Source organism: Notolepis coatsorum (assembly GCF_963971535.1).
Source record: "Notolepis coatsorum genome assembly, chromosome: 12".
Taxonomy (NCBI): domain Eukaryota; kingdom Metazoa; phylum Chordata; class Actinopteri; order Aulopiformes; family Paralepididae; genus Notolepis; species Notolepis coatsorum.
In genome coordinates, this window is record NC_140176.1 from 43,252,566 (window position 1) to 43,277,320 (window position 24,755).

General features: G+C 45.5%; 1 protein-coding gene across 1 annotated transcript in view; it reads right to left on the reverse strand.

Moving 5' to 3' along the window:
* The window catches only part of rbm33a (RNA binding motif protein 33a), a 168,060-nt gene that overhangs the window by 11,748 nt on the left and 131,557 nt on the right, over positions 1–24,755 (reverse strand). The window contains exons 17-23 of the mRNA XM_084325823.1: positions 15,253–15,314; positions 11,572–11,704; positions 10,613–10,941; positions 9,669–9,956; positions 9,045–9,317; positions 5,380–6,060; positions 2,129–2,311 (exon numbers count right to left, since the gene is read on the reverse strand). Coding sequence (XP_084181949.1) covers positions 2,129–2,311; positions 5,380–6,060; positions 9,045–9,317; positions 9,669–9,956; positions 10,613–10,941; positions 11,572–11,704; positions 15,253–15,314 — 1,949 coding nt within the window. The remainder of the gene's footprint in view (positions 1–2,128; positions 2,312–5,379; positions 6,061–9,044; positions 9,318–9,668; positions 9,957–10,612; positions 10,942–11,571; positions 11,705–15,252; positions 15,315–24,755) is intronic.

Below are 24,755 nucleotides of genomic sequence, written 5' to 3' on the forward strand. Positions count from 1 at the left end.
ATAAAACATTGACTATAAAATAGCTAGAGGGCATTTAATTTGACAGTCACAAGAAGTGGCGACTCGTTCTTTCATTTTGAAAAAGTCAGACTGGAAGTCTGTTGTCGCGAGGGGAACACAGGGCAGGTAGATAGTTATTCAACTTTGTATACAGTTCTATGTTAAATCAGATAGTTAAAGCAGGAAACCCAAAGTGTGGGATCATTTGGAGAGGGTCAAGGACGCCCCCTTATGCCTATCATACCTCCACCTCAAACATGACTTGACGTTAATGTTAGCCACTTAGCATGGGCGCTCTAACGTTAGATACATATATTGTCATATGCCACTTGAAATAAGCTCCAAACATCCCTCAAAATTAGCACTTTACCTACTTATGGGCAGGTCAGATCACATTCAGAATTTCCGCAAGGGTATCAATAAAGGACTAACTTCTCTTATCTGAACATTCCCGTTTCTCATTGTAACTGTTTTAATCTATTTATTTGCTGGATTCTGTTAACTCAATGGCCGCCAACAACGATTTAATACGTGTTAGTCCGCCAATCGTTGAACGCTAACCACGTATACGTTATTGGATCGTTATTTCTTTTATTCGCTATTTCCATTCATAAATCATCCAGGCATGCTGTGGTACTGTGTGGCAATGTGTCTGAGATCGCAACGGTCCGATACCGCCACCTGGTGGTATGCAACCGATGTTGCACGTCCTTTCTGACTCTGTATGTGGCTGTGCGTCATTGAAAGTCATCCGGGCGGAGTTTTCTTGTAACATGGATCAAGATATTCACCCGATCGCATTGAATCGCTTTCGGGACGCCAGATTCATTATGCTGTTGGGTGTTACGGCGTGGGCCAAATGGACATACGATCTAGCAGATGGCAATCAAATAATTGGAATATTCTTTTTGGAGTCTCATCGGCCACAGGTCAGAGCAATTTAACGTAAATTTCAGCTTGGTTGTCCATTGTTTTCATAGCCATCGCCCTGATCAACGTATGCCGTTATTGACAATTAATCAAAAACAACCCCCCCCCCCTTTCATGCATGCATGATGGAGCATAATATACGGATCATATGCATTTAAATTTTTTTATTGTAGCGTGTATAGGGACGAAATGCCAATGGATTAAGTATAATATGAGTCACGTTACTAGCCTTCCAGGAATTTCCCCAGACCACTCTAAAACCATACTTATATTCACCACGGTATAAAACGAGAATGTATGGATGGAAAAAATATTCCTTTCACATCTTGAACGATAGATACACGATGTCAAATGGGCCATAGTATTGCATATATAGCTATAATATTTGAATAGTTATAGCCCTGCAAACAAGGTGAGCGACTCCATTGGTTTAATGCGTGGCAGCACATAGTCACATCCCGTCCCCAGCGTGGCAGAGAAAGAGTTAACTATCCATTTGTTTACATCGTCTTGTTTTATTGTGCTCATTTAATTGTAGATTTTTATGATGTTAGATTATTGCTTCTTATTGTTTTTGCAATCTCTGCTGCATCAAAAATGAGGGCTTATAATTGTATATACTTAGTTGAGTATAAAATAAAGGTTATGAATTTATGAATGAATGAATATGTGCCAGCTAATCATTACTGCTTTTGTTGGGTGTCATTTCATGCTTGCTTGTAAAATTTGACAGAATCAGATACACAGAGACTGCTCGGTCAAGCCCCCCGGCCCGATGGACCAATCGGTGTGCCTCCGATTACCGTCCTGTCTTATAACCACCGCTGCTCGAGTGGCATGTCTACTAGGGATGGGCAAAACTCTATAATTACTATTCAATACTCACTGGGAACTATAAGAATACTAACAGACTGTTATGCTAAGAGAGGGTACACTCTAAATACAGTGCAGTTGCCGGTAAAAACAAGGGGAAATATATTTTTTTCTAGACAAAACGATATTTGCATACAAACTATTTGATTATTTATAATTTAACGACCACTTGAAAATCGATGCCCATCCCTACAGGCTACCAAATAGCAGGGCAGCAGCAATACATTTCAACCCACCTTTACATTTCACCACTGCCGGTGGGATGAGTGGAGGTGGGGGAGGGGGGGCTGAAGGGGGGAGGAAAAAAGTCTGTTGATGTACATACCCTATTGTGTTGTGGAGCGCTAGCCATAACCCCTCGGCTAGCCTGGGGCTGCATCACGCCTAGGACCTGCATCGGCTGCCCTGGAGGGGCGTTGAGCATGGTGACCTTCCTGAGGGGGCCCTGGTGGTGCTGGGGGGCCTGCTGCTGCTGCAAGAGGCTGCCGGCTTCAGCCCCGTTTCCCCCCTGGATGGAAGCGACGGGGGATAGCGCCCAGTTAGTACCTCCGCCCCGCCCTACACCTACATCTCCTTTTGAACACATTAACGGCACCGGGCACAATTTACATACACATTCAGATGTTATTCGGGATACTTGAGCATTCTGTTCACGAGGGTGGAGCGTGTAAAACGGCATATCCCATTTACGAGAGCCAGGATAAGTCCATATCACCACCATGAGGAACCGGGATTTGAACACTGGGATGAACAGATATTAAGTCTGTAAGCTGAGGCATGTAAACACCTAATCTGGTTTACTGTTTTGTAGTCTCCAATGTAACGCTCAGTGTTCCGTTTAGGTTCGTTTAGGTCCGTTTACGCAAGATAAAACAAATATCTGTTTTACAGACAACAAGGAGGCATGCAGCAAAAAAAAATAAAAAATATATATATATATATATAAATAGACCCAATACAGGAATATTAGTTTAAAATCTGGATCAAAACTTGATTATCTTGTCTAAGGTATTTTAAGGTACTTTACGTTGTCTAACTATTGTGAATAAGAACAAGAACTTGTTTACATTAATATTTTGCACATCAATATTTCAGATACTAGCTATTGGTTAAGGGACAGTTTAGATTTTTGGAACCCCAGCACTATTTCTTAAGGCAGAGATATGCTTCAACGTCTGCTGTTGCTGATATTTTGCGGGTGTATACTTCCACATCAGTTCAATGCGTGGGTTGCAGTACACTGCCGAACCACTAGAGGTCTACGTTGTGGCACAAAGGGCTATATTTTCGGACTTCGTCGGCCAGTCTATCTTCGATTTGGTCCATGTTTGTAATGTCGTTTATCACGATCGATAATGGAATGCTCCGACCAAGTACGTCAAGAGGAACGCGTACATGGCCCATCTCAGGGCAGCGGCCAATCACAGCTCTGCGCTGTCCACATCAACTCGTGTCGATTTGCAATACAATCTTTGTCCAGCTGCATGTAGGCGTCGCCGGCAGGCTTGCGGGAGCTCAGCAGGCTCGCCGAAACCTTCGCAACCACTTGGTTTGTGGCTATCTGCTAGTATGAGGAACAGCATGGATTGTGCTGAGAAAGGATTTATAACGATCAACAAGATCCTTGGTGAGTAACCAATAGGATTCCAAAAACAACAACGGAGGCCTAAAGGTTAGAGAAGGGGGCTTGTGACCGGTCCCCCGGACCGACAGGAACAATCTTGGCGGGGAAGTGAATGAATAACTCTCTCCTGTTCCTCAATAGCAACCGCTGAAGTGCCCTTGAGCAAGGCACTTAACCCCCAACTGCTCCAGGGGAGTTGCTCAGTGGCCAACCGTGTCAGACTGTGGTTTGTTACTGGGCAGCTCCCAGATGTGAATGGAACTGTGCGAATGTGAAGCAGGGCGCTGCTGAAGTGTACAAAGTGTTTTGGGAGATTAACCTACCCTGGTAAATAAAGATAAAACGGTAACCTGGATATTAGCTAGTACCTGAAATATTCATGTAAACACGTTCTTATTCTTATTCACAACAGTTGGGCCAAATATCTGTTTTACAGACAACAAGGAGGCATGCAGCAAAAAAAATAAAATATATATATATATATATAAATAGACCCAAGTTGGACCCCTAAAAATAAAAATAAAGAAATTAAATAAAGTCACAGCTCAGACGCATCGGCGCGCCGGGAGGAATTGAAGGTCGTCTCTCCTCCGTCGACTCGGCGGAGAGATGTGACGGATCAATACGGAGGAAGAGAAGGCTGGCGATATCTCCGACGCGTCCCCAGCCGAGAGTAAAATGGATTAATCCCCCCTATAGAAACGCACGGCTCCTGATTGCGCCCATCAAACGCTAAGCTGCATTACACTGGGATGACACCGTCTTCGTGTGTACCACCGCCTCCCCCTTACAAACCCAACCCCCCAGCTTTTGTGTGTCGTGTTGCTTTTGTATTATTCCTGATGAAAATATAATTTGCACCTTATCTGTGTGCCTAAGCTATACAAATCCAAAGCCTCGAAAGGGCCAACTTTCTCACACAAGTATTATGTGTCTCCACCCCCCCCCCCCCCCCCACCCCCCGTTAGAGAACATTAATTACATGGGTCCTTTGTTGTTCGCTCACACCTGAGAGATGGGCTGATGGCGGAAGGGAGGGAGGGAAAGACGGAAAGAGATAGAGAGAGAAAGAGAGGAAGAGGGGGAGAAAGAGAGATAACATTGTCAGGCTGCCGTCGATGACAGCAGAACAATGTGCGAGGGGAAGAATCTGGAGAACAGGCCCTGGCTCCCCCTCTCTCAATCGCCATCTCTCTCTCTCTCTCTCCACCCCACATCCCGCCCGCCCCCCTTCCTCCCGGAGATGCAACACATCAGATAGTACTGCACAGGTTTCCATTAAGGCACTGACACACAGTTATCTTCATCTGCGCGCGAGCCTGCCATCCTGGCTTCCCTGCCCGGCCCTCTGGGGACGGAAAAGCGGTTTATTCCAAATACTCAGCAAACACGCCTCGTTGATGCCGCCCGTGAATGGGTAACATGCACGCACGCCTTTGTAATAGAGATTAAAGTGTAATTAAGGCCGCCGGTGGTAGCTCATCAATTGAGTAAAAAATTATCTGTGCCGACAATGGGGGTGATGTTTGGACTTTCTGGGTCCCTGTTACCATTGTTCTTGATTTTACACTCGACTGTAACTTAGAAAGACAATACTGTTGTTCTGCAACCTTTAAGAGCAGTGATGAAAATCCCAATAGTATAAAAGATAAATGTCACACGGCTCACTTCAGACAACCGCTGCCTTTATGAGCAAAAAAAAAAAAGGGTACCGAGGTATCTCTGCATCCATGCCATTTCTCCTAGGTCTAGAAAGAGATCAATTTTGCCAAAATGACACACATATCACACATGTGTCACTCCATAGGTTACAAAGACAGAAACCGGTGGCATTTAAAACCATTCTGAAGCTATTTTGGTTGAGGTCTTTTCACATTCGGATGACGTAATCCAGAGTATCAAGCGCAAGCGTTTGTCGGTTATAAAGAAATGGAACAAAAGCGTGAGCTTACCCCTCCTGAGAGATTGACCACTCTGACTTTCTGTGGAACCTGCTGGCCATCGCTGCTGACGCTGCTAGCCCGCTGCATCACAGTTCTTTTCATACCGGGCTTGGGCCCCTGCCCCTGCCCCTGGCCGGGACCCACCAGGGTGGCACCCTGTGCCAAGGGCCGAGTGTTCTGGATCTGAGTGCTCGGCCTGTTTAGGTTCTGCTGAGCAATGTTCCTTTTCTGCTGCTGCAGTTGCTGCTGCTGCTGTTGTTGTTGTTGTTGTTGTTGCTGTTGTTGCTGTTGTTGTTGCAGCCACTTCTGATTTGGACCAGGCCCAGGGTTCTGCTGCTGTTGCAGGCGTGTCCTGACATTGGGGCGGGTTTGGGGGGCCTGAGGGGTGCCGTTGGGGGGGAAGTTGATGCCTTGTTTAGGGTTCATTTGTTGGGGCTTGATGGGAAACTGCCTCTGCTGTTGTTGTGGCTGTTGTTGTGGCTGAGGGTTCGGCTGCTGCTGGGGTGGTGGGTGCTGGGGTGGCAGCAGGCCTTGGCCCTGGCTGTTGATCTTCTCCAGCAGCTCCTTCTTCCGGACGCCCGCCAGCATCTTCCTCTTTATCTCCTTCCTCTTCAGGATCTCCTCCCGCAGCCGCTTCTGCTCCTCGATCTTCAGGCGGTACAGCCGCGTCTCCTCGTCCTCGTCGGGGTCCTGCGACACCAGAAACAAACACACAAAACCCACAACATCATGGGCTGTCCCCTCCGGTCGGAAAACAAAAAGTGCCGTGCTCACCACTCGCCGTTTAACTCATTGACCGCCACGCTTAACACTTTGAGTGCCAGCCACGGCATAATTAGTTATTTCATGCCAACCGTTGAGTGCCAGAAACGAGATATGCCGTTTTTTTTTTAATCGTTATTTTTTTTATTCGTGATTTCCATTCATATTTCATCAATCTAGCCTCACGTTACCAGTGGGGATCTCTCTGAGCTCGAATTGGGAAAATACCACCCCTTATCGGTACTGCACCCCATTGGATTTGACTGAATGAAACGCATGGGGAAAAAAATAGTCCGGATTCCACATTTTACTTGTCAGGCAAGTAACCGGAGACGATCCCAGTCATCGCCCACCATCAGAACAGCGTGGAATATGTCTTTCGACCACCCAGCGTTAGATCAATAAACGCGATCGATATTTGGAATGGTGATCAGTAATTGGAATAATCTTTTTGGAGAACATCTGATCTGAGGTAAGGAATCTATTTTACCAGTATTGGGATAATCAGAGCTGTTTTCACCTATATATCAACGTGTCCCATATGTGTGTGTGTGGCTGTGAGTGTGTGTAGCTGATCAGGAAATAAGATAATCGATTTTCAGCCCGCTTCTATAGCGTACATAAGTACACATATACTATCGATAATCTAGCGTTAATTTGAAAACGATTCATAAATAGGCAGAAAAATTACAACGTGTTTTGTGTATTACAGTAAAGCGCGATTCCTGCAGAATCTTTTTTTTTCTGAAAGTTTAAATAAAACTAGCGTTTTTTTTAATGGTATAAAACGGAAATGAAAAGATTAAAAAAACAATCCGTTTCGACAATGTTGACTGCAAATAAGTCATTGATAAGCGACGGTCGTATTAGACACATAGCCATAATTTAAGATATAGTTTATGCGTTCACAAATGTGAGCGCTCTGTCATTGACTACAGCACCGGCACTCAACGGGGTATATAGGGACTGGCACGGCTGGCACGGAAAGTGTTAAGTGTGCCAGAGGGCGCTAGAGTGTCACCGCTTTAATCAATGGGAGGACTGGGAGATTTGCGAGTGCTTAAAATATATCTTAAATGATGGCTATGGCTATGGCAGGGTTTCCGTTAGAAAAAATTGTTGCCGGTCTCCGTGACCTGCAAGATTTCAATCTACCGGACAAATGAGATTAATTCCGGTCATAGTTTATTGAGCTTTAAAACAATTGATAGGCAGGCTATATAAAGAATGTCATCCTCAAGGCATGTAGATTTATAATAGTATTACTTAAAACTAGGCTACTTTTGCGTATACAGTCATTAATATATTCCAAATAAAATAAGTCCCTCGATACTCCGTGCTGCTGCTGACTTGAAATAAAATAGACCGCGTATGTGGGCAGTCGGTCCGACACTAAACAGCAGTCTGTTATAATCACATTTTTATGAGCTAACGAATTCCGTTATATTGGACATTTGTATTAATTATATCAAGCGAAGAACTGAGAAAGCAGAGAGACGGCAACATTATCGTGGTTTGCGTGACGACTCTCTCCACCTCGCAACGACTTATTTGCAAAGAGTATGGCGCTGCAGAGCAGCTGATTCAGCTGTTATTGGCTCTTTTCTGGGAACCGCACAGCAGCGCCCCCCACCCAACATTGGCTGAAAATGGCTGAATTGGAGTACTGCTGGAATACTGCATTGTGCTGCTGTTGCTATGGCTCTGCAGCTTCACAAAAGTTCGCACACCCAGCACTAAGCTCTCGCTGACAACGTCGTTGTCATTATTAGAAGCAACGAGGAAACAAATGTAATGATCGTTTCGTTCATCGCATAGGCTATTTAATTTTAGCCTATTTTAATACAATTCAAATAATCAAATTGTGCTTAGACTCAGGGAATTATTTTCACCGGACATTAAGACCGGAGAGATTAAATATGTCGGACTTCAACAGATTTTGCCGGTCAAATACCGGTAATTACCGGCTAACGGAAACGCTGGGCTATGGGTCTAATACAGTCGTTGATTATCAGAACGGATTGTTTTTTCATCTGTACATTTCCGTTTTATACCGTTTTGAATACGAGTATAGTTTTGGTGATTTCTAGTAATTCCAGAGAAAGACGCGATAATAGCCCTTTAGTGGAATACACAAAAGAAATCGGCTGATTATGGAATCTTCCTGAAATCAACGCTAGATCATCATCATTCCGTGCCACGTTCAACAGCGTCGCAGATGTATCGTTGAAATCAGGTTACCTCACCTTATTATTTAAACCACACCCGCACGGCTTGGATCATCCCAGAAAAAAAACGATACCATTCCCAGTGGAGTGCAATACCAGCCGGAAGGCGTAGGGGGCGGTATTTGCCTTTTTGCGAGCTCAGACCCATTCCCAACGATAACATCAGGCTGGATGGATGAAAATGAATGGATATCGCTAATAAAATAAATAACGACCAAAACCCGACTATACTTGTGATTGGCGCTCAAGCGATGGCGAGTTAACCCGACTATACTCGTGATTGGCTCGCCGTTTAAACCATATCAATCGGCACGACACTCACTGCTGTAATGAGTCGATACCCCAGAGAAATATGTGATGCTATTGATCTTTCTTTTATTTTTTTCTCCAATGGACTGAGACTGCCGTCGTTAACACCCTTATGATTGGCCCGTTAATAAATAGGAGGCCTTCTCGGCAATACTAATGCGCTTGGCTGAGCTTACCGTTTTGAGTTACTGAATTTCAACAAGATAACACAAATAAATAATAAAAACACATCGGCATGATCTCGAATACTCGAGTGAGCTCCAGATCTCTTACCATTAGTGAATGATTATCTACAATTCTCATATGCCAAGAAGTGGACATATATGTCTTGTAACCACTCCTCTGTTGTGCTCCTGTGTGTTTATAGAGGCTGACCTGTGGGATTTCCTTCCGAACCACCGTCCTGCCCGTGGCCCCCGGCTGTGTCGCAGCCCTGGCAACGACGTGGCCCCTCCCTCTGCCAGGCAACGGGTGGATGTTCTGCACCGGTCGCACCCCTTGCGTTGCCTTGGCAACGGGCCTGATGTTGGAGGCGGGGGCGGCCTGGGCATTGTTCATGTTTGTGTTGCCAGGTGCCACGGGGAGCTCGCGAAGGTTGCTGTTGCGCTGAGGGAGGATCTGCATTTGCTGTTTGGAGACGGGAGTGCTCTGGAGAGAGACAGAGGAGAGACAGAGAGAGAGAGGAAGTGTGAGAGAGAGACAGACGATACAGAGAGACAGACCGAGAGAGAGAGAACCGATTCAATATCAGGTGCCAGCCATGACCACGGACTATTCTTCCTAGCAACTCAGTGAATCCCGTTTCACAATCTTATTGTTTTCTGTACAAAATGATGTACATAGAGATTATGCTTATACCATTCAAATGTACCCGCCCTCTTTTCCTCGATCCACCAATCACAACTGTTGCTTCCGTTGTTTTGTCAGAGGGGAAAGCAACAGTTGTGATTAGAGGATTGAGAGGGGAAAGGGGGGGGGGGGTTGAGCTAAATCACTCACCATCCGGGGTCTGTTGGGAGAGTTGCGCTGCTGTTGAGCCATCTGGGGGCGGGGCGTCACCTGCCGCAGGTTGCCGTGCATCTGCTGCTGCTGGTGGTGGAAGGGGTTCTGGCCATGGTGCATCATGGGCCTCTGCTGCTCGTTGGAGTGGGCCTGCTGCTGCTGATGATGGCGCTGGGGCAGGTCCTGCCTGTGGTGCTGCTGCTGCTGTTGGTGCTGCATGGCCTGATGGGGTGGCGGTGGTTCGTGATGGGGGAGCTGGGAGGGGGGAGGCCCGGGCATTAATCCCTTGTGATGATCGAAGACAGATGAGAAGCCGGCACATTAGAAATATTTTTGCGAGTGAAAGCGCTAAATAATATCAACAGTCTTGTGACTTTGCTTTAAAACGACCATCATATCCATCTTTATGCACAAATCCTTATGTCTGTACTCTCACAACAGGAAACGTTGTGCATATGATTAACCTCCAATCGGTGTCCTCATATAGCCGCATGGTAGTACTACCGCGGTGGCTCGCCCACTAGAGGGCACTCTTGCCTACGCCTCTCCATAAACGAGCAAGAGGAGGAAGCTCTCAAATAGAGTTCCTCCTCAACGCTTCACGAGCAGCGAATATGAAACCAGTCTGGTTTATTTATGTGTTCATTACGCTAGTCTCTACCATTTTAATAATCTAGAGCAAAACCCAGAGAAATTCATGAATTCACAATAAAAGAAAGGCAGGCTTATTGTTCGCCACACGCCTTTACAAGAATTGTAAGAGGCAGAACTGTGAGCGGGATATGAAAATATAATGGTAAAACTGATCAAATCACCATATTTACAGAGTAAATTCATGCACAAGCAAACAAACAAGCAAACAAATGAAAGCAGCCCCATGGTAAAACACATGCCAGCCCTTCAGGATCACCTCTGTGCACACGGTTAGAAACATCACTTACTCTCAGTCGTACCTGCATGCCAAACTGTAGCTGTGGAGGCGGGAAGGGGTTCCCCTGTGGCTGCTGACCGAAAGGCTGCCGGGGCCCCATGAAGGGCCTGTGCTGGTTCAGGCCCACCATCCCCTGGGGGCCCTGGGGCGGGGGGTTGGTCCTCGGGGGCTCCCTCTGGAACATGCCCAGCAGGCCCTGGCCGGGCTGGTTGAAGCCAGACCCCGGCTGGTTGAAGCCCATGTGCCCCTGGCCGGGCATCTGCTGCTGCTGGTGGAGGCTGTTGTTAATCAGCGGGGCAGGGGGGTGGTCAAACAGGTGCTGCCCGGTAAACCGCGACTCTGTCAACAGGAAGACGACATGGTAAATGGCACATTTATATAGCAGTTTGTTACGTTCCAGCATGTGGCTGTTGTATTGTTCGTCCTTTTGCGTCTCCCCCTCGCTCGCTCCCTCCAAAGAGCTTTACAACTTCTATCTCACGTTCACCCATTCACACACCCGACTGTGGAGGCGACCATCCAAGGTGCCAACCTGCACATCGGGAGCAATTAGGGGTTATGTGTCTTGCTCAAGGACACTTCCGACGCGCTGCCGGGAGGAGCGGGAATCGAACTGGGAACCTTCCGATTACCAGACGACTGCTCTACCTCCTTCACCACTGCAGCAGCTGCCTCTGCAGGTGGATAGGGTCCATGCAGACCTACGTCTGCATCGACAACAAAAGGGGAAAAAGATCCGAGGGGTTTGGATATAATTCCGCATGAAAGAATCAGTTCTATATGTTGAAAGGTGGCCTCCGAGGCTCATTCAGATGTATGTATGTACACATGCATATAAACATGACCTGTTGTTAATAGAGTGCTCGCAGCGTACCCTGTAGCTATGCTGCCAGCGGTGATGCCCAGTAGGGTTAAATATGCTAAGAGAAAGAGGTTTAACCCCTTTAGAGGGTGGCGGTGGGGGCTCACCTGCGATGAAGAAGGGCTCTCTGTCCTGCGTTGCTGGAGGTGGCTGGTTCCTGAAGGGCTCCATGTGATGGGGAGGCCTCTGCGGCTGGCTCAAGTGTCCGGGCATGTGCTGCTGCTGGAAATCTCCGGGTCCCTGGGAAACGAGCAAGACATATCACCAACTCAATAATCTGAGACATATCAAGTCTGATGAAAAAAAAGAAAGAAAAAAGCAGGGGGGGGGGGGGGGGAGAGATTTGCGAGAGAGGATGGCGTTGGACGGGGAGCGCGTGTAATTGAGTGGCTAGGGTAATAAAAAATTGCAACGTGGGCTCGTAAACATCGATATGCACGCCAATATCTGAGCAACCCTTGAGCGAGAATTAAGAGAGTAAGGCTGCATTAATGCCGCTGGATGCGAGACGGGCCTTCCGACCAGCGTTCTGGAAAAACCCTGGTTCAGACGCTCGCCTCTTTGGTTTCCAAACAGTCCCCGCGACTCCCTCCCTCCTCCCGTCTACCTACCGAGGAGAACCAGATAACGACCCGGTAATCCTCCTTTATTCTCTTTAAATGTCTGACTCTGTTGATTAATTAACCTGCTCTTCAACATGTGGAACTTCCACAAACGGGCTGCTTACCTCCTCGGAGCCTATTGTACACGACTTGAGATGCTATCGAGGATTAATCCATCTTTATTCCACTGCAGCCTTATGGTATTTAGAGAGAGAGAGAAAGAGGGGGGAGGTGGGGGGCGTCTCAAAAGTTGCTTAACAGGAAGTTAATCAAGGGGATTATTGGGAAACAATGTGCGAGGGGGAGGGGGGTGGTACCATCTCCCTGTTGTAAAAAGGTCAGACCGACAGGTCTGTACACAGCACGCTCCGGTCGGTGTCCACGTTAATACACCTGAAAGACCGTGGCGCTCATCCTCGTCTCCGCTAATCCCTGATAAACAGGTGGAGGGGGTCGTTCAATATGTAACTGATGCAGAGATAAGACCTCAGCGGAAAGGGAGGACAGACGAGACGAGCGTTATGGAATGAAGTCGGGGGGGGGGGGGGCAAGAGTCAAACTGCTCAATAGGCAACGGACGCTTGGGATTAGAGTTTCAGAGTTTCACTTTAGTCTACTTAGTGGCTAGAATAATAACAATTGTTGCCGGCCACTGGTGATTAGAGGAATATTAATTGTTTTCTGGCCAAAGCATTGTCGACATGGAAGCGACAGCTAAGGGATTGGGGTAAAAGTATCACCCAAGGCATTTCTATGATAAATTCTTAATATTTGAACTATATGAATAGATTAGAGATAATCAGAATGTGAAATAACCCTTTCAAACAAAGAAAAAGGTATTGGCAGTCTAGTTAACCTCTTAGTGCCTTCACATGGCCATTTTGTGTGGCTAAACTAAATGTCACAATCAACATTTATTACATATTCCTCACTTAAAACTGGGAGCCCAGATTAATATTTCAAAAGCCCTTCTCCCAGCAGTAAAGATGAAATGCAGTGATACCAGAGGCTATGACACCCAATCCTCTCTTCCTTTTAACAATTAAATACGATCTGGGATGATAATCATGACACTCCTGCACAGAGCGGCCTCTATGCCAGTACGTCAACACAGCCTGCAAAACATCTCTGCCCTGAGTGCCTCGTAACTGGACAGAATACGGACGCCGGCGGCCAAATGAGTCTGGAGGAAAACACGCCGATAGCTTTGAATTGGGTGTATTGCGGCGTATCACTAATGACCTCAAAATTAAGGTAGTACATCAGTTATGTGATATAACGGTAGTTATTAGAAAAGTAAACAGATAGGGCGGCTACGTGGTGCAGTGGGCAAGGCACTCACCACGAATACTGGAGACGCTGGGTTCGCCTGTTCGAGCCCAGCGCTCCACATTGCTTTCAGTTTAGCTGGTCGTCCGTACTAATACACATTGGCAGTATTAGGGGGTGGGAAACTGATGGGTGGGGATCGGGCGTTGTGGACAGCGACTCCTACAGGTCGGTTGGTGCGCCTACGCAGTAGAATCAGGAAGCGATGGGGGCGGCGCCCCTCCAAAGCGCAGACCCCTGACGCTGAAAGATCGCGCCGCGCAGGTGAAAAGATGCGACTGCTGTTACCTCGAGTATCGGAGGGGACTCGTGCTATGTATGACTTAGTCCACATTGCAGCCGGCTTGTGGGAGGCAAGAAACAGCGTTCGAGACAGGGGAGGGTTGAATTGGATGATACGAAATTGGGATGGGAGAAAAATAGAAAATGGGAGAAAAAGTGGATAAAAAAAAAAAGAAAGTAAACAGACCATCTTTTCTGCGTGAGGAAATCATTCCTGCGGCCATTGCCGTTTCCATGGACACGGTGAATACATAAGGCTGTACAGACGCCGTGAAATAAAATTATTTAACTCTTATTTATAAAAAAGACAAAGAAATATGGGGGGGAACAATAACAACATTATTTATTCAATATGTTATGGGAAAACAACAGTATAGGCATTAGGTAGCAACAGTTAGTTTACTTCCAGAGATGTTCGACAGTGCGGTGGAACGCCGTCCGACTTTCCGCGCAGGAGTGCGTAATCGTGAGTAATCAGGTGGCCGGCGGTAAGTGGAATGTTGCCGGGCAGTGTGAGTGTCACCAGCATTTCAAATTGTGTCCTTGGCAACGGCAGCCTAAATGCAATTGACAGCTGGGGAATCCGACACTATGCAGTCTGCGGACCCCCCCGACCCCCACCTCTGATAAGAGGAGAGACAGCCCTCCACCACCGTGCTATCAATATCCACCACAATCACAGACTTGTGGAAAGAAAAAAGAAGAACCCGATACTGAGGGGAGGGGTCGCAGGGTGAATAAAATCACTGTTTTTCAACAGTAACAAACTCCGGCAACGTGCGAGCCCGGCTCATTTGTCGACAGGGTTTGTAATAAAAAAAGAAGAAAAAAAAACACATGAAACGCAATTGGATGCAGCTATTTTTCAATAGCTGATTTGCATAAATCCATATAAAACGCCTTTTACTGGAAAATGTCAGTCGGTGCCGGTGCCACCTGATGCCCGGGCATCATTAGCTGGGAGGACGGGGTAACTTGAGGCACTCTGGCTGGCTGCGGTAATCACTTTAAAGGCATTCCTGTCATCCCTCGGATGGTTTCTTTGTTACTGAGAGAATGAACCTTTTCTTACGGGCGAGCCGCTGACTTTTAAGATCCCTTTTCCTCAGATGTGAAATTTGGCCTTCAGAATATTCGTGGAACCCCCCCCCATCCCACAAACCGCCACCGTGTTTTATTCATTTCAACAGCATTCTAAGAAGTCTCCTTTGCTTTTGGGACACAAACTTGCGGAAAGTACATTTTAACTGGCGGTATATCCTAGTTTCAGGGTTCCATTATGCGCCGAGGCGGCCGGCCTGAGCCGCGGACCATCCATGAAGAGTGGCCGACTAAAGCCCCGCCATCGCAACCCTCGACCTCCACAAGCCCACCGCCTAAAGCCCCTATCGAGCGCTTCCAGTTGTGCATGCAGACCCGTATCAGTGTTCACAGATTTGCTCTAACAGTATTTGGCCAGGGCGGGCGCTCTTAATTGCCGTAATGATATTGCTCTCACACAAGAGGCACGCCGACCATGTGATGGAGGAAGGGGGGTGGGGAGTAAAGGGAGGGAGGGGAGCAGCTGCTACTCACAGGGAACCTCTGAGGACCCACAGCAGGTCTGGGCTGGCTTTGAGCAGGAGGCATCAAGGGCACTGCAATGAGAGAGAGAGCGAGAGAGAGAGAGAAACGAGAGGGAGAGAAACGAGAGGTAGAGAGAGAAATTGAAGGAGGGAGAGAAAGAGAAAGAGGGAAAGAAAGAAGGAGGGTAAGATAGAAGGGGGAGCGAGTGAGAGAGGGAGGGAGGGGAAGCAGAGAGAGGGGTGGGGTCATTGAGAGGGAGGGGGAAGAGATTAAAATTAGGAGAGAGCAAGTGAGAGAGGGAGGGAAAGGGGGGAGAAAGGAGAGGTAGAGTGGGAGAGAGAGATGAGGAAAGAGAGGTAGAAAGAGAGAGCGAAGGAGAGTGTGAGAGAGAGAGGGGAAGGAGGGAGAGAGGGGTGGGGGCATTGAGGGGGAAAGAGATTAAAATGAGGGGCGAGAGAGAGCAAGCGATAGAGGGAGGGGAAGGAGGGAGAAAGAGATCAGAAAAAGGAGGGAGTCCATTAGTAAAGCCACATATAGTAAATTTCAACTCGGATGTTGTTTCCATCTCTAACAGGGCAGAGGCCTGGAGCTAAAGATATATATATGAATGGACGGTTAATGGACTGCATTTATATAGCGCTTTTCTTGAAATCGCTTTACAACTTATCTCACATTCACCCATTGACTCAAGACATTCACACACCGACGTTGGAGGCAACCATGCAAGGTGCCAACCTACTCATCGGGAGCAGTTAGGGGTTAAGTGTCTTGCTCAAGGACACTTCGACATGCTGAGTCGAACCGGGAACCTTCCGATTACCAGTAGTGTTGGTATCATGATGTCCCTAATTAGGGCTGCACGATTAATTGTAAAAAAAAAAATCACGATCTCGATTCATAGACGTATGCAATCTCATTTCTAAATGACTATGATTCTGATGTATTTGCATTTGCGTGAAAATGGAGATCAGTTGCATTAAAACACTCGCACCTATTCCCCTATGCATTCACGTCACGCTGCATTCACGTGTTGACTTATTCTGAACAATCCCAGTTGCGATATCAATCACACTTAACATACACGATGTAAAGCATAAGACGCTATTAATTCAACATTCAATATATTTTCTTACTTTTGTGTTGATTTGTCGCCAGATTCCTGTTTTTGGGATCCAGATGAGAGGCTGGACAACACAACGGTTCCATAGACTGAAGTCTTATAGTCATTAGGGGTGTGGACATTTCTCGATTCTAAGATGCATCGCGATGCGGACGTGGACGATTCCGCATCGATGCAGTGACAGACCATAAGCGATTATTAAAATGTACTCTCTTGCTAGCTTTTATGTTCTTAGCGCTTTGGGATTTGCTCCACAACTATAAAGCGCCCTACAAATCAAATATATTATTATTATTATTGTATTATTAAAGCTAGTGCTCTGGTCATGCATCCACTCAACTCATAGAAAATACAGCATCAGGCTATTCTAAAAGTATTGATACTGATACTAATAAAGAGTATTGAACAGTTTTTAACAGCTGGGTATCGAGATACCTTTCTAGCATCTGTATCCTGCAACACTAGTAAAGACATTTATTTTGACATTCTGATTTCTAAATAAAAGTTAATTTATCTGACTGCTTGTATTAATTGATGAAAAAGTAGCCATGTGCAGTAATAGATTATAAAATTGAGGATGTAATATATATATATATTTTTTTGTATCCACTTTTTCTCCGTATTCTTTCTATTTTTCTCCCATCCCAATTTCGTGTTCCCAATTCTCCCCTCCCCTGTCTTGAACGTTGCTCACATATGCCCCCCACTGGTCGGTTGTAGGGAGGATAGAAGCCTTGCATCACGTGTCCCCTCCGGTACACGAGAAGGCAGCCTGTCACATCTTTTCCCCTGCCAGTGCGGACTGTCATTGGCAAGGTGTAAAGTGTGGGAGGCTCACACTACCCCCGCTATTTCCTGTCTCTGCTGTGCAGGCGTCCCCCAACCCGACGAGTCGCTGTCCACAGCGTCCAAATTACCACCCATCGACTTCCACCCGCTGACTGCCAATTGAGCCAGTATGACGGCCGGCCCAAGCTGGAGGCAATGCTGACACCCGGATTCGAGACCGGAGTCTCTTGCATTGGTGACGAGCGCAATCTCCGCTGCGCCACCCAGCCGCCATGGATGTAATATATTATTGAGATGCATCGTAGAATCGAATCATGAGGCCAGTGAAGATTCACAGCTCTAATAGTCACAGTCCAAAGTTTATAGAAATCCCACGGAAAATGAGTGAATGAATTTTGTAATGATATGTACCGGTAGCGAGGCATTTAAAAAAAAAAAATAAAAAAAAGTAACAGCTTGATTAATTATTAATGCTGAATTAGGACCGCCGCTGCTATGAACTAGACTATTTTTTTTTAAAGTTACCGTATATATATAAAAAAATATATACACTATAATATTTCTTTTTTATCATTTCATTTGGGCTGTGGGGGGTGCTTAACACCACGGACGAGAATTCTTGTTATTTCATGCCGACCGTTGAGTGCCACGGACGGGAAATCTCGTTTTTAATCGTTTTTTTTTATTAGCGATTTCCATTCATATTTCATCAATCTAGCCTCCCGTGACCACTGGAACTCTCTCTGAGCTCCATTGGGAAAATACCGCCCCCTATCGTCTCTCCCTGTGGTACTGCACCCCATTGGATTAGACAATGAAAAGCATGGGGGGGGGGGGGATCCTGCTTCCTCATTTTACTTCTCAGACAAGTCACCCGAGACGATCGGATTCATTCTGGACCATCAGAACAGCGTGGAATCGGTGTTTCGACCACCCAGCGTTGGATCAATAAACGCTATCGATATTTGTAATGGCGATCAGGAATTGGAATAATCTTTTTGGAGAACATCTGATCTGAGGTACGGAATCTATTTTACCAGTCTTAGGATAATCAGAGCTTTTTTCACAGAGATATCAACGTGGGCCCTATGTGTGTGTGTGTGTGTGTGTGTGCGCGCAATCAGGAAATAAGAGATTCGATTTTTCAGCCCGCTTCTATAGCGTGCATAAGTACACATATACTATCGATAATCTAGCGTTTATTTGAAAACGATTCATAAATAGGCCGAACAATTACAACGTGTTTTGTGTATTACAGTAAAGGGCGTTTATCACAGAATCTTCTGGAAGTTTCAAGAAACGAGCGTTTTTCAAAATGGTATAAAACAGATATGAACCGATTAAAAAACAATCCGTTTCGACAATGTTGACTGCAAACAAGTCATTGATAAGCGACGGCCAGATTAGACACATAGCCATAATTTAAGATGTACCGTACTTTTCGCACTATAAGCCGCACCTGACTATAAGCCGCAGCAGCTAAATTGAATGATGTGTACATATATAAGCCGCACTGGACTATAAGCCGCAGGTGTTTTAATGTTTAATTACCATATGTAATTAGCATTGGGACACAATACTGTCGGACAAATAACAAGAATTAACTCATTTACAAGTTGTATTAAGTTTAGCAAATAAGGAAACAGATAAATAACATTTCAATGCAGTCAAAAAAGCAATATTTTGATTTTTACATTTTCGGGTTTGGTCACGTCGAGTCACATATAAGCCGCACCGTTATATAAGCCGCAGGGTCGAAAAATGGGGGGAAAAGCCGCGGCTTATAGTCCGAAAAGTACGGTAGTTTATGCGTTCGCAAATATGAGAGCGCTATCATTGAAATGGGTGGTGGCACGCAACAAGGTTTTGAGACGGGGAGGCGTGGCATCCAAAGTGTTAATGTAAAAGACTGACCTGAGGAAAAGGCTGCAGGGAGAAAGCACTGCAGTCTAGTCGATTTTGTGTTTTGAGCACAAAGTTCATCATAGATCTAGCCTCTTTATTTTGCTCTCAAAGTGCACCAGATTGATGCACTTAACTTTAAAATGTAAACAAAAATTTAAGTTTCGGGGGGGCATGCCTCCGGACCCCCCTAGAGGCACAGCACCGCTGCTGAATTTTTTTTCAGGGGAAACACTGCATCCACTTCATAACATTCTGATGCTAGAGTCGGGACAAAGTGGTCATTTGATGGAGTGCTTGTCAAATGACATGCGCTTGTCACGACGCCCTCATTTTGAAATATGATTATATAGAATATCAGGCCTATAAATTACCTTATTATGGCCAAGTCGCACATCTATGGATCGGGCCAAATCTCCCCTTTCCAATGGCAGAGTTCAATCTGGATTTTGTATCACCAGGCGTGCAGCAAAAACTGAATGAAATCTACTGTAAGTACAATTACTTTTATATAATGTACATTTCTCCGCCATTTTTCATCAGATTGCAACGCCGTTTTGTGCTAGACGTTCACAGAAAGGTAATAATGTTCAGGTTTGTTCCCCCCGTGAGATCTTGAAAATAAAGAGGAAAAATAAGACTGAAAAAGAAGTCAGATGATTGACGGGGGCTGGCGTGAGCTGGGAAATGTAGTTTTTTTTTTTTTTTTTTTTTGAAAGCCCTTCGTAAGCCTTTGCGTCAATCCTTGCCTTTTTCCAACTCGATGTCCTGAGATTTCTATAAACTAATATTTCACTAATAACACTTGAAATCATTGGTAAACAAACGTAGTGCTGAAAATATACACGTTGACTGCTGTTTTGACAGGGTTAGGGTCTTTACTCTTGGCTACATTTGAAAAAGAAACGCAACATTAATTCATACATTCTGTAGACGTGATGTCATTCTCGTACCCGACCGCTCAGGCTTAAGACGCGACCAGAGAGGCTCACCAATAAATCACAGAAGCCTGACATCAGGGGGGAGACAGAGACAGACAGACAGACAGACAGACAGACAGACAGACAGACAGACAGACAGAGAGAGAGAGAGAGAGAGAGAGAGAGAGAGAGAATTCTGCTATGGCTGAGTTACATTTACTTTGAACTAGTGAGGGACCAGTCAATTTAAAGGCTCTCATCTGAATAAGATAACACAAGAGACCAGAGAGAAAGATATCGGACAGAGACCAGAGAGAAAGATATCAGACACAAGAGACCAGAGAGAAAGATATCGGACACAGAGACCAGAAAGAAAGATATCTGACACAGAGACCAGAGAGAAAGATAGACAGAGACCAGAGATAAAAGATATCAGACACAAGAGACCAGAGAGAAAGATATCGGACACAGAGACCAGAGAGAAAGATATCAGACACAAGAGACCAGAGAGAAAGATATCGGACAGAGACCAGAGAGAATGATATCAGACACAAGAGACCAGAGAGAAAGATATCAAAGACAAGAGACCAGAGAGAAAGATATCTGACACAGAGACCAGAGAGAAAGATATCGGACACAGAGACCAGAGAGAAAGATATCAGACACAAGAGACCAGAGAGAAAGATATCGGACACAGAGACCAGAGAGAAAGATATCAGACACAAGAGACCAGAGAGAAAGATATCAGACACAAGAGACCAGAGAGAAAGATATCGGACACAGAGACCAGAGAGAAAGATATCTGACACAAGAGACCAGAGAGAAGATATCAGACACAAGAGACCAGAGAGAAGATATCAGACACAAGAGACCAGAGAGAAAGATATCAGACACAGAGACCAGAGAGAAAGATATCTGACAGAGACCAGAGAGAAAGATATCGGACACAGAGACCAGAGAGAAAGATATCGGACACAGAGACCAGAGAGAAAGATATCTGACACAGAGACCAGAGAGAAAGATATCGGACACAGAGACCAGAGAGAAAGATATCGGACACAGAGACCAGAGAGAAAGATATCAGACACAAGAGACCAGAGAGAAGATATCAGACACAAGAGACCAGAGAGAAAGATATCTGACACAAGAGACCAGAGAGAAGATATCAGACACAAGAGACCAGAGAGAAGATATCAGACACAAGAGACCAGAGAGAAAGATATCAGACACAGAGACCAGAGAGAAAGATATCTGACAGAGACCAGAGAAAAAGATATCGGACAGAGACCAGAGAGAAAGATATCGGACACAGAGACCAGAGAGAAAGATATCTGACAGAGACCAGAGAGAAAGATATCGGACACAGAGACCAGAGAGAAAGATATCGGACACAGAGACCAGAGAGAAAGATATCTGACACAGAGACCAGAGAGAAAGATATCGGACACAGAGACCAGAGAGAAAGATATCGGACACAGAGACCAGGCAGTGGGAACAAATGAGAACCGGACCAGGAAAGAATGACAGCTCGTTCTCTCAGAGCTAAAATCTTGACTTGTGCTTTCTCCAGTGTCTTCCTCTGACCAAAACAAACACCACTATGACCAAAACATAGTTTGGAGACCATCTGGGATTCCTCCTGGTGAAAGATCTTGTAATGTGTCAACTAGGGATGCACTAAAGGGAAATTCTTGGCCGAAACAGATACCGAAAATAGAAAACAGTTGGCCGAAAACCGAAAGCCGAAAATGATTCATAGAATAGAATTATTTTTTTTACCAATGTTGTGGAACATTATGATTATGGAAAAATATATGATTATGGCAAAACTTAACTTAAATAATAAATAATCACTATTATGGGTCCATAAAACATTTATTCAGCACTTCTGAATGCATACAGTACATTAATTCCATCTTTTCTCTGGCTGCGCAGCGGACATCTGTGCTCTACTGAGCGCACCTTTCTAGTCCCCAGCTGAATGTGCTCGCTTGACACAGTAGACGCGCGACAGACAGACAGTGTCAATGTGAGAAACACAATCCACCCCCCCTCTCGCTCTGAATAATATGCATATTAGATCACTCAGTGATTAACCGCGACGGGCATATAGTAAATAAGGATATAAAAGCATGTTAAAGACGCATTTATTGGACGCGTTGCGCGCAGTTTACATAGAAACAGCGCGACTCCCGACAGCGCGACATCATCACAACAACACGCGAATAATATGCATATTAGATCACTCAGTGATTAACCGCAACGGGCATATAGTAAATAAGGATATAAAAGCATGTTAAAGACGCATTTATTGGACGCGTTGCACGCAGTTTACATAGAAACAGCGCGACTCCCGACAGCATCACAACAACGCGCAAGGTTGTTAGGTTGTTTCTGTTTCGGTGAAAAAACTTTCGGCCGAAATGTAGGTGCATCCCTAGTGTCAACTCCTCTGTCGCTGATCAGTCATGTACTGTGATTAGGGCTGTCAACAAATATTCTGTATTCAAATTAATAATCAAATTGTAAAAAAACAAATAAAAAAAAAACATTTGATTGTAAACAAAAAAAAAATTGTATAAAAAATTTAAACAGCCCCGGCGGTCTCCCCCTCAACATCTCGCGTGTGTCTGAACGCGCTGCATTACGGACAGGAGAGACGTGACAGCTATATCATGGGATATCACTGCGCCCTTTACGTGCACCTTACGTTCACACTAATACAACAAATTGTCTTTTGGCTCAGCAGCCTGGCATTCGTGTGACATCATGTCCGTAATAGACCAGGAAATAGCCAACGGCTAATAGTTGTTGTGGTCATCGAAGATAATAATCACAAGATGCTAGGGCTGACCTTCGAAGCTTTTTTTTTTGGCCGTCGAAGCTTTGATTTTAATTCGAAGCTTCGACAATCCTTTTAAAAAGTTATGTTGTAGGACGACTAGGTGGTGTAGTGGGCAAGGCGCTCGCCATCAACACTGGAGACGCTGGGTTCGAATCCAGCTCTCGGCGTTGCTATCAGCTTGGCTGGTCGTTCATACTAACACAATTGGCAGTGTTAGGGGTGGGAAAGCTGATGGGTGGGTCCTGGGCATTGTGGACAGCGACCCCTACAGTTCGGTCGGGGCACCTGCACAGCGAGGGTAGGATCTGGAGGGAGGTAGTGTGACCTTCCACACGTTACACTCTCCCGGTGAGAATCTGCGCTGCCAGGCTGGCTGCCGGCTGGCTGCACATGCGTCGGAGGAAAGCATATGACAGTCTCCGGCCTCCCGGACCAACAGTAGGGGGGAGTGCGCAACAACCAGGAAGGGGGTTGGGAATTAGCATAACGACTAACAGTGGGATGGGAGAAAAATCGGGAAAAAGGAGGGGGGAAAAAGATGTACCGTATATATATATATATATTAAACTAGATAAGACTCGTGCACATCTGGTTGGACCCCGACTGGAGGTGCAGGTCAGCGCAAGAGAGATAAATAAACTAAAAGGAGAAAACCTTCAAGGGAAAGAAGGGACCGCACACTCCACAGGACTCGTTTTTGCTTATTTATTGTTGCACAACGCGTTTCGCTATCGCTTCCTCAGGTGCAAAAAGACCGTAGCAGACTACAGAGAGTGGCCCGTTCAGCCGAACGCACAATTGGAGGGGGGCTTCCCACTCTCCAGAACATTTACAACAAGCGGTGCATGGGTAAGGCTAAGAGAATTATCAAAGACTCCAGCCACCCAAACAACTGCCTCTTTGAACTGCTGCGATACCGGAGTCTCATGGCAAGCACAGAAAGACTCAGAAGAAGCTTCTATCCCCAGGCCATCAGGATGCTCAACGAACAATAACACTATGTAACAACCATCAAATGCACACTCACTTTTAAACAAACAACTCACTGCAGCACCCACTTTACACACTTTAGAACACCTAAACACACTTTATATTTATTGGTAAAGAATTTGCACTACAACCCATACCTCATTACACCTTACTGTAAATTGTACCTCATCCCATTTCTGCTTTGCACTATATAGTATATTGTAGGGGTGTAACGGTACACAAAATCCACGGTTCGGTACGTACCTCATTTTTGGTATTATTTTCGGGGGGGGGATACAAAAAAATTAGCTTTTCATTTATCTATTTATTTAACTGTATTAAACAATATAAAACAAATTGGCCATAATATACTGAGCAAACTAATGCTTACTGCTGTAACCTACTAATAACACTTAAGTAAATCTGAAGATTATTATATTAGCAGATGCCTTGGAGGATAAGTCGTGGACAACTGTAGCGTGTGCTTGTTTATACATAGCCCCTTTCATGACTGTGATGCTTGAATACAGGGGCAGCCAGGGCTTGCATCACAGTCACGAAAGGGGCTAGTTTATACAGAGCTGGTGGTATGACTTGCTGGCTGAAATACGGACGAGAGGGAACTAGGTAGCGGGGCTATATTACTTTTAACATGTGCTTAAACCCAGTATGGTCGCAGATCTGCTGCTATAAAAACACCTATGGCGTTTGTTATTGCTTTGGCCCGGTCTGAATTAATAGCGAGATGCTGCTTGAATGCCACGGGGAACTGGGTTTGCACTAGGATCTGTTTCTTCCGTGTACCAGTGATATTCACATTCGGGTGATGCCGTTTCAAATGAGTGATAAAGTTTGCAATAAAGTTGAACAATGACATGGCTCTGGCTTGTCAGTTAGTATTGACTCGCCATACTAAGGCTAATATGCTATGCTGATTACAGCTCTCGTTCAGCGTGGCTGTGCGCTG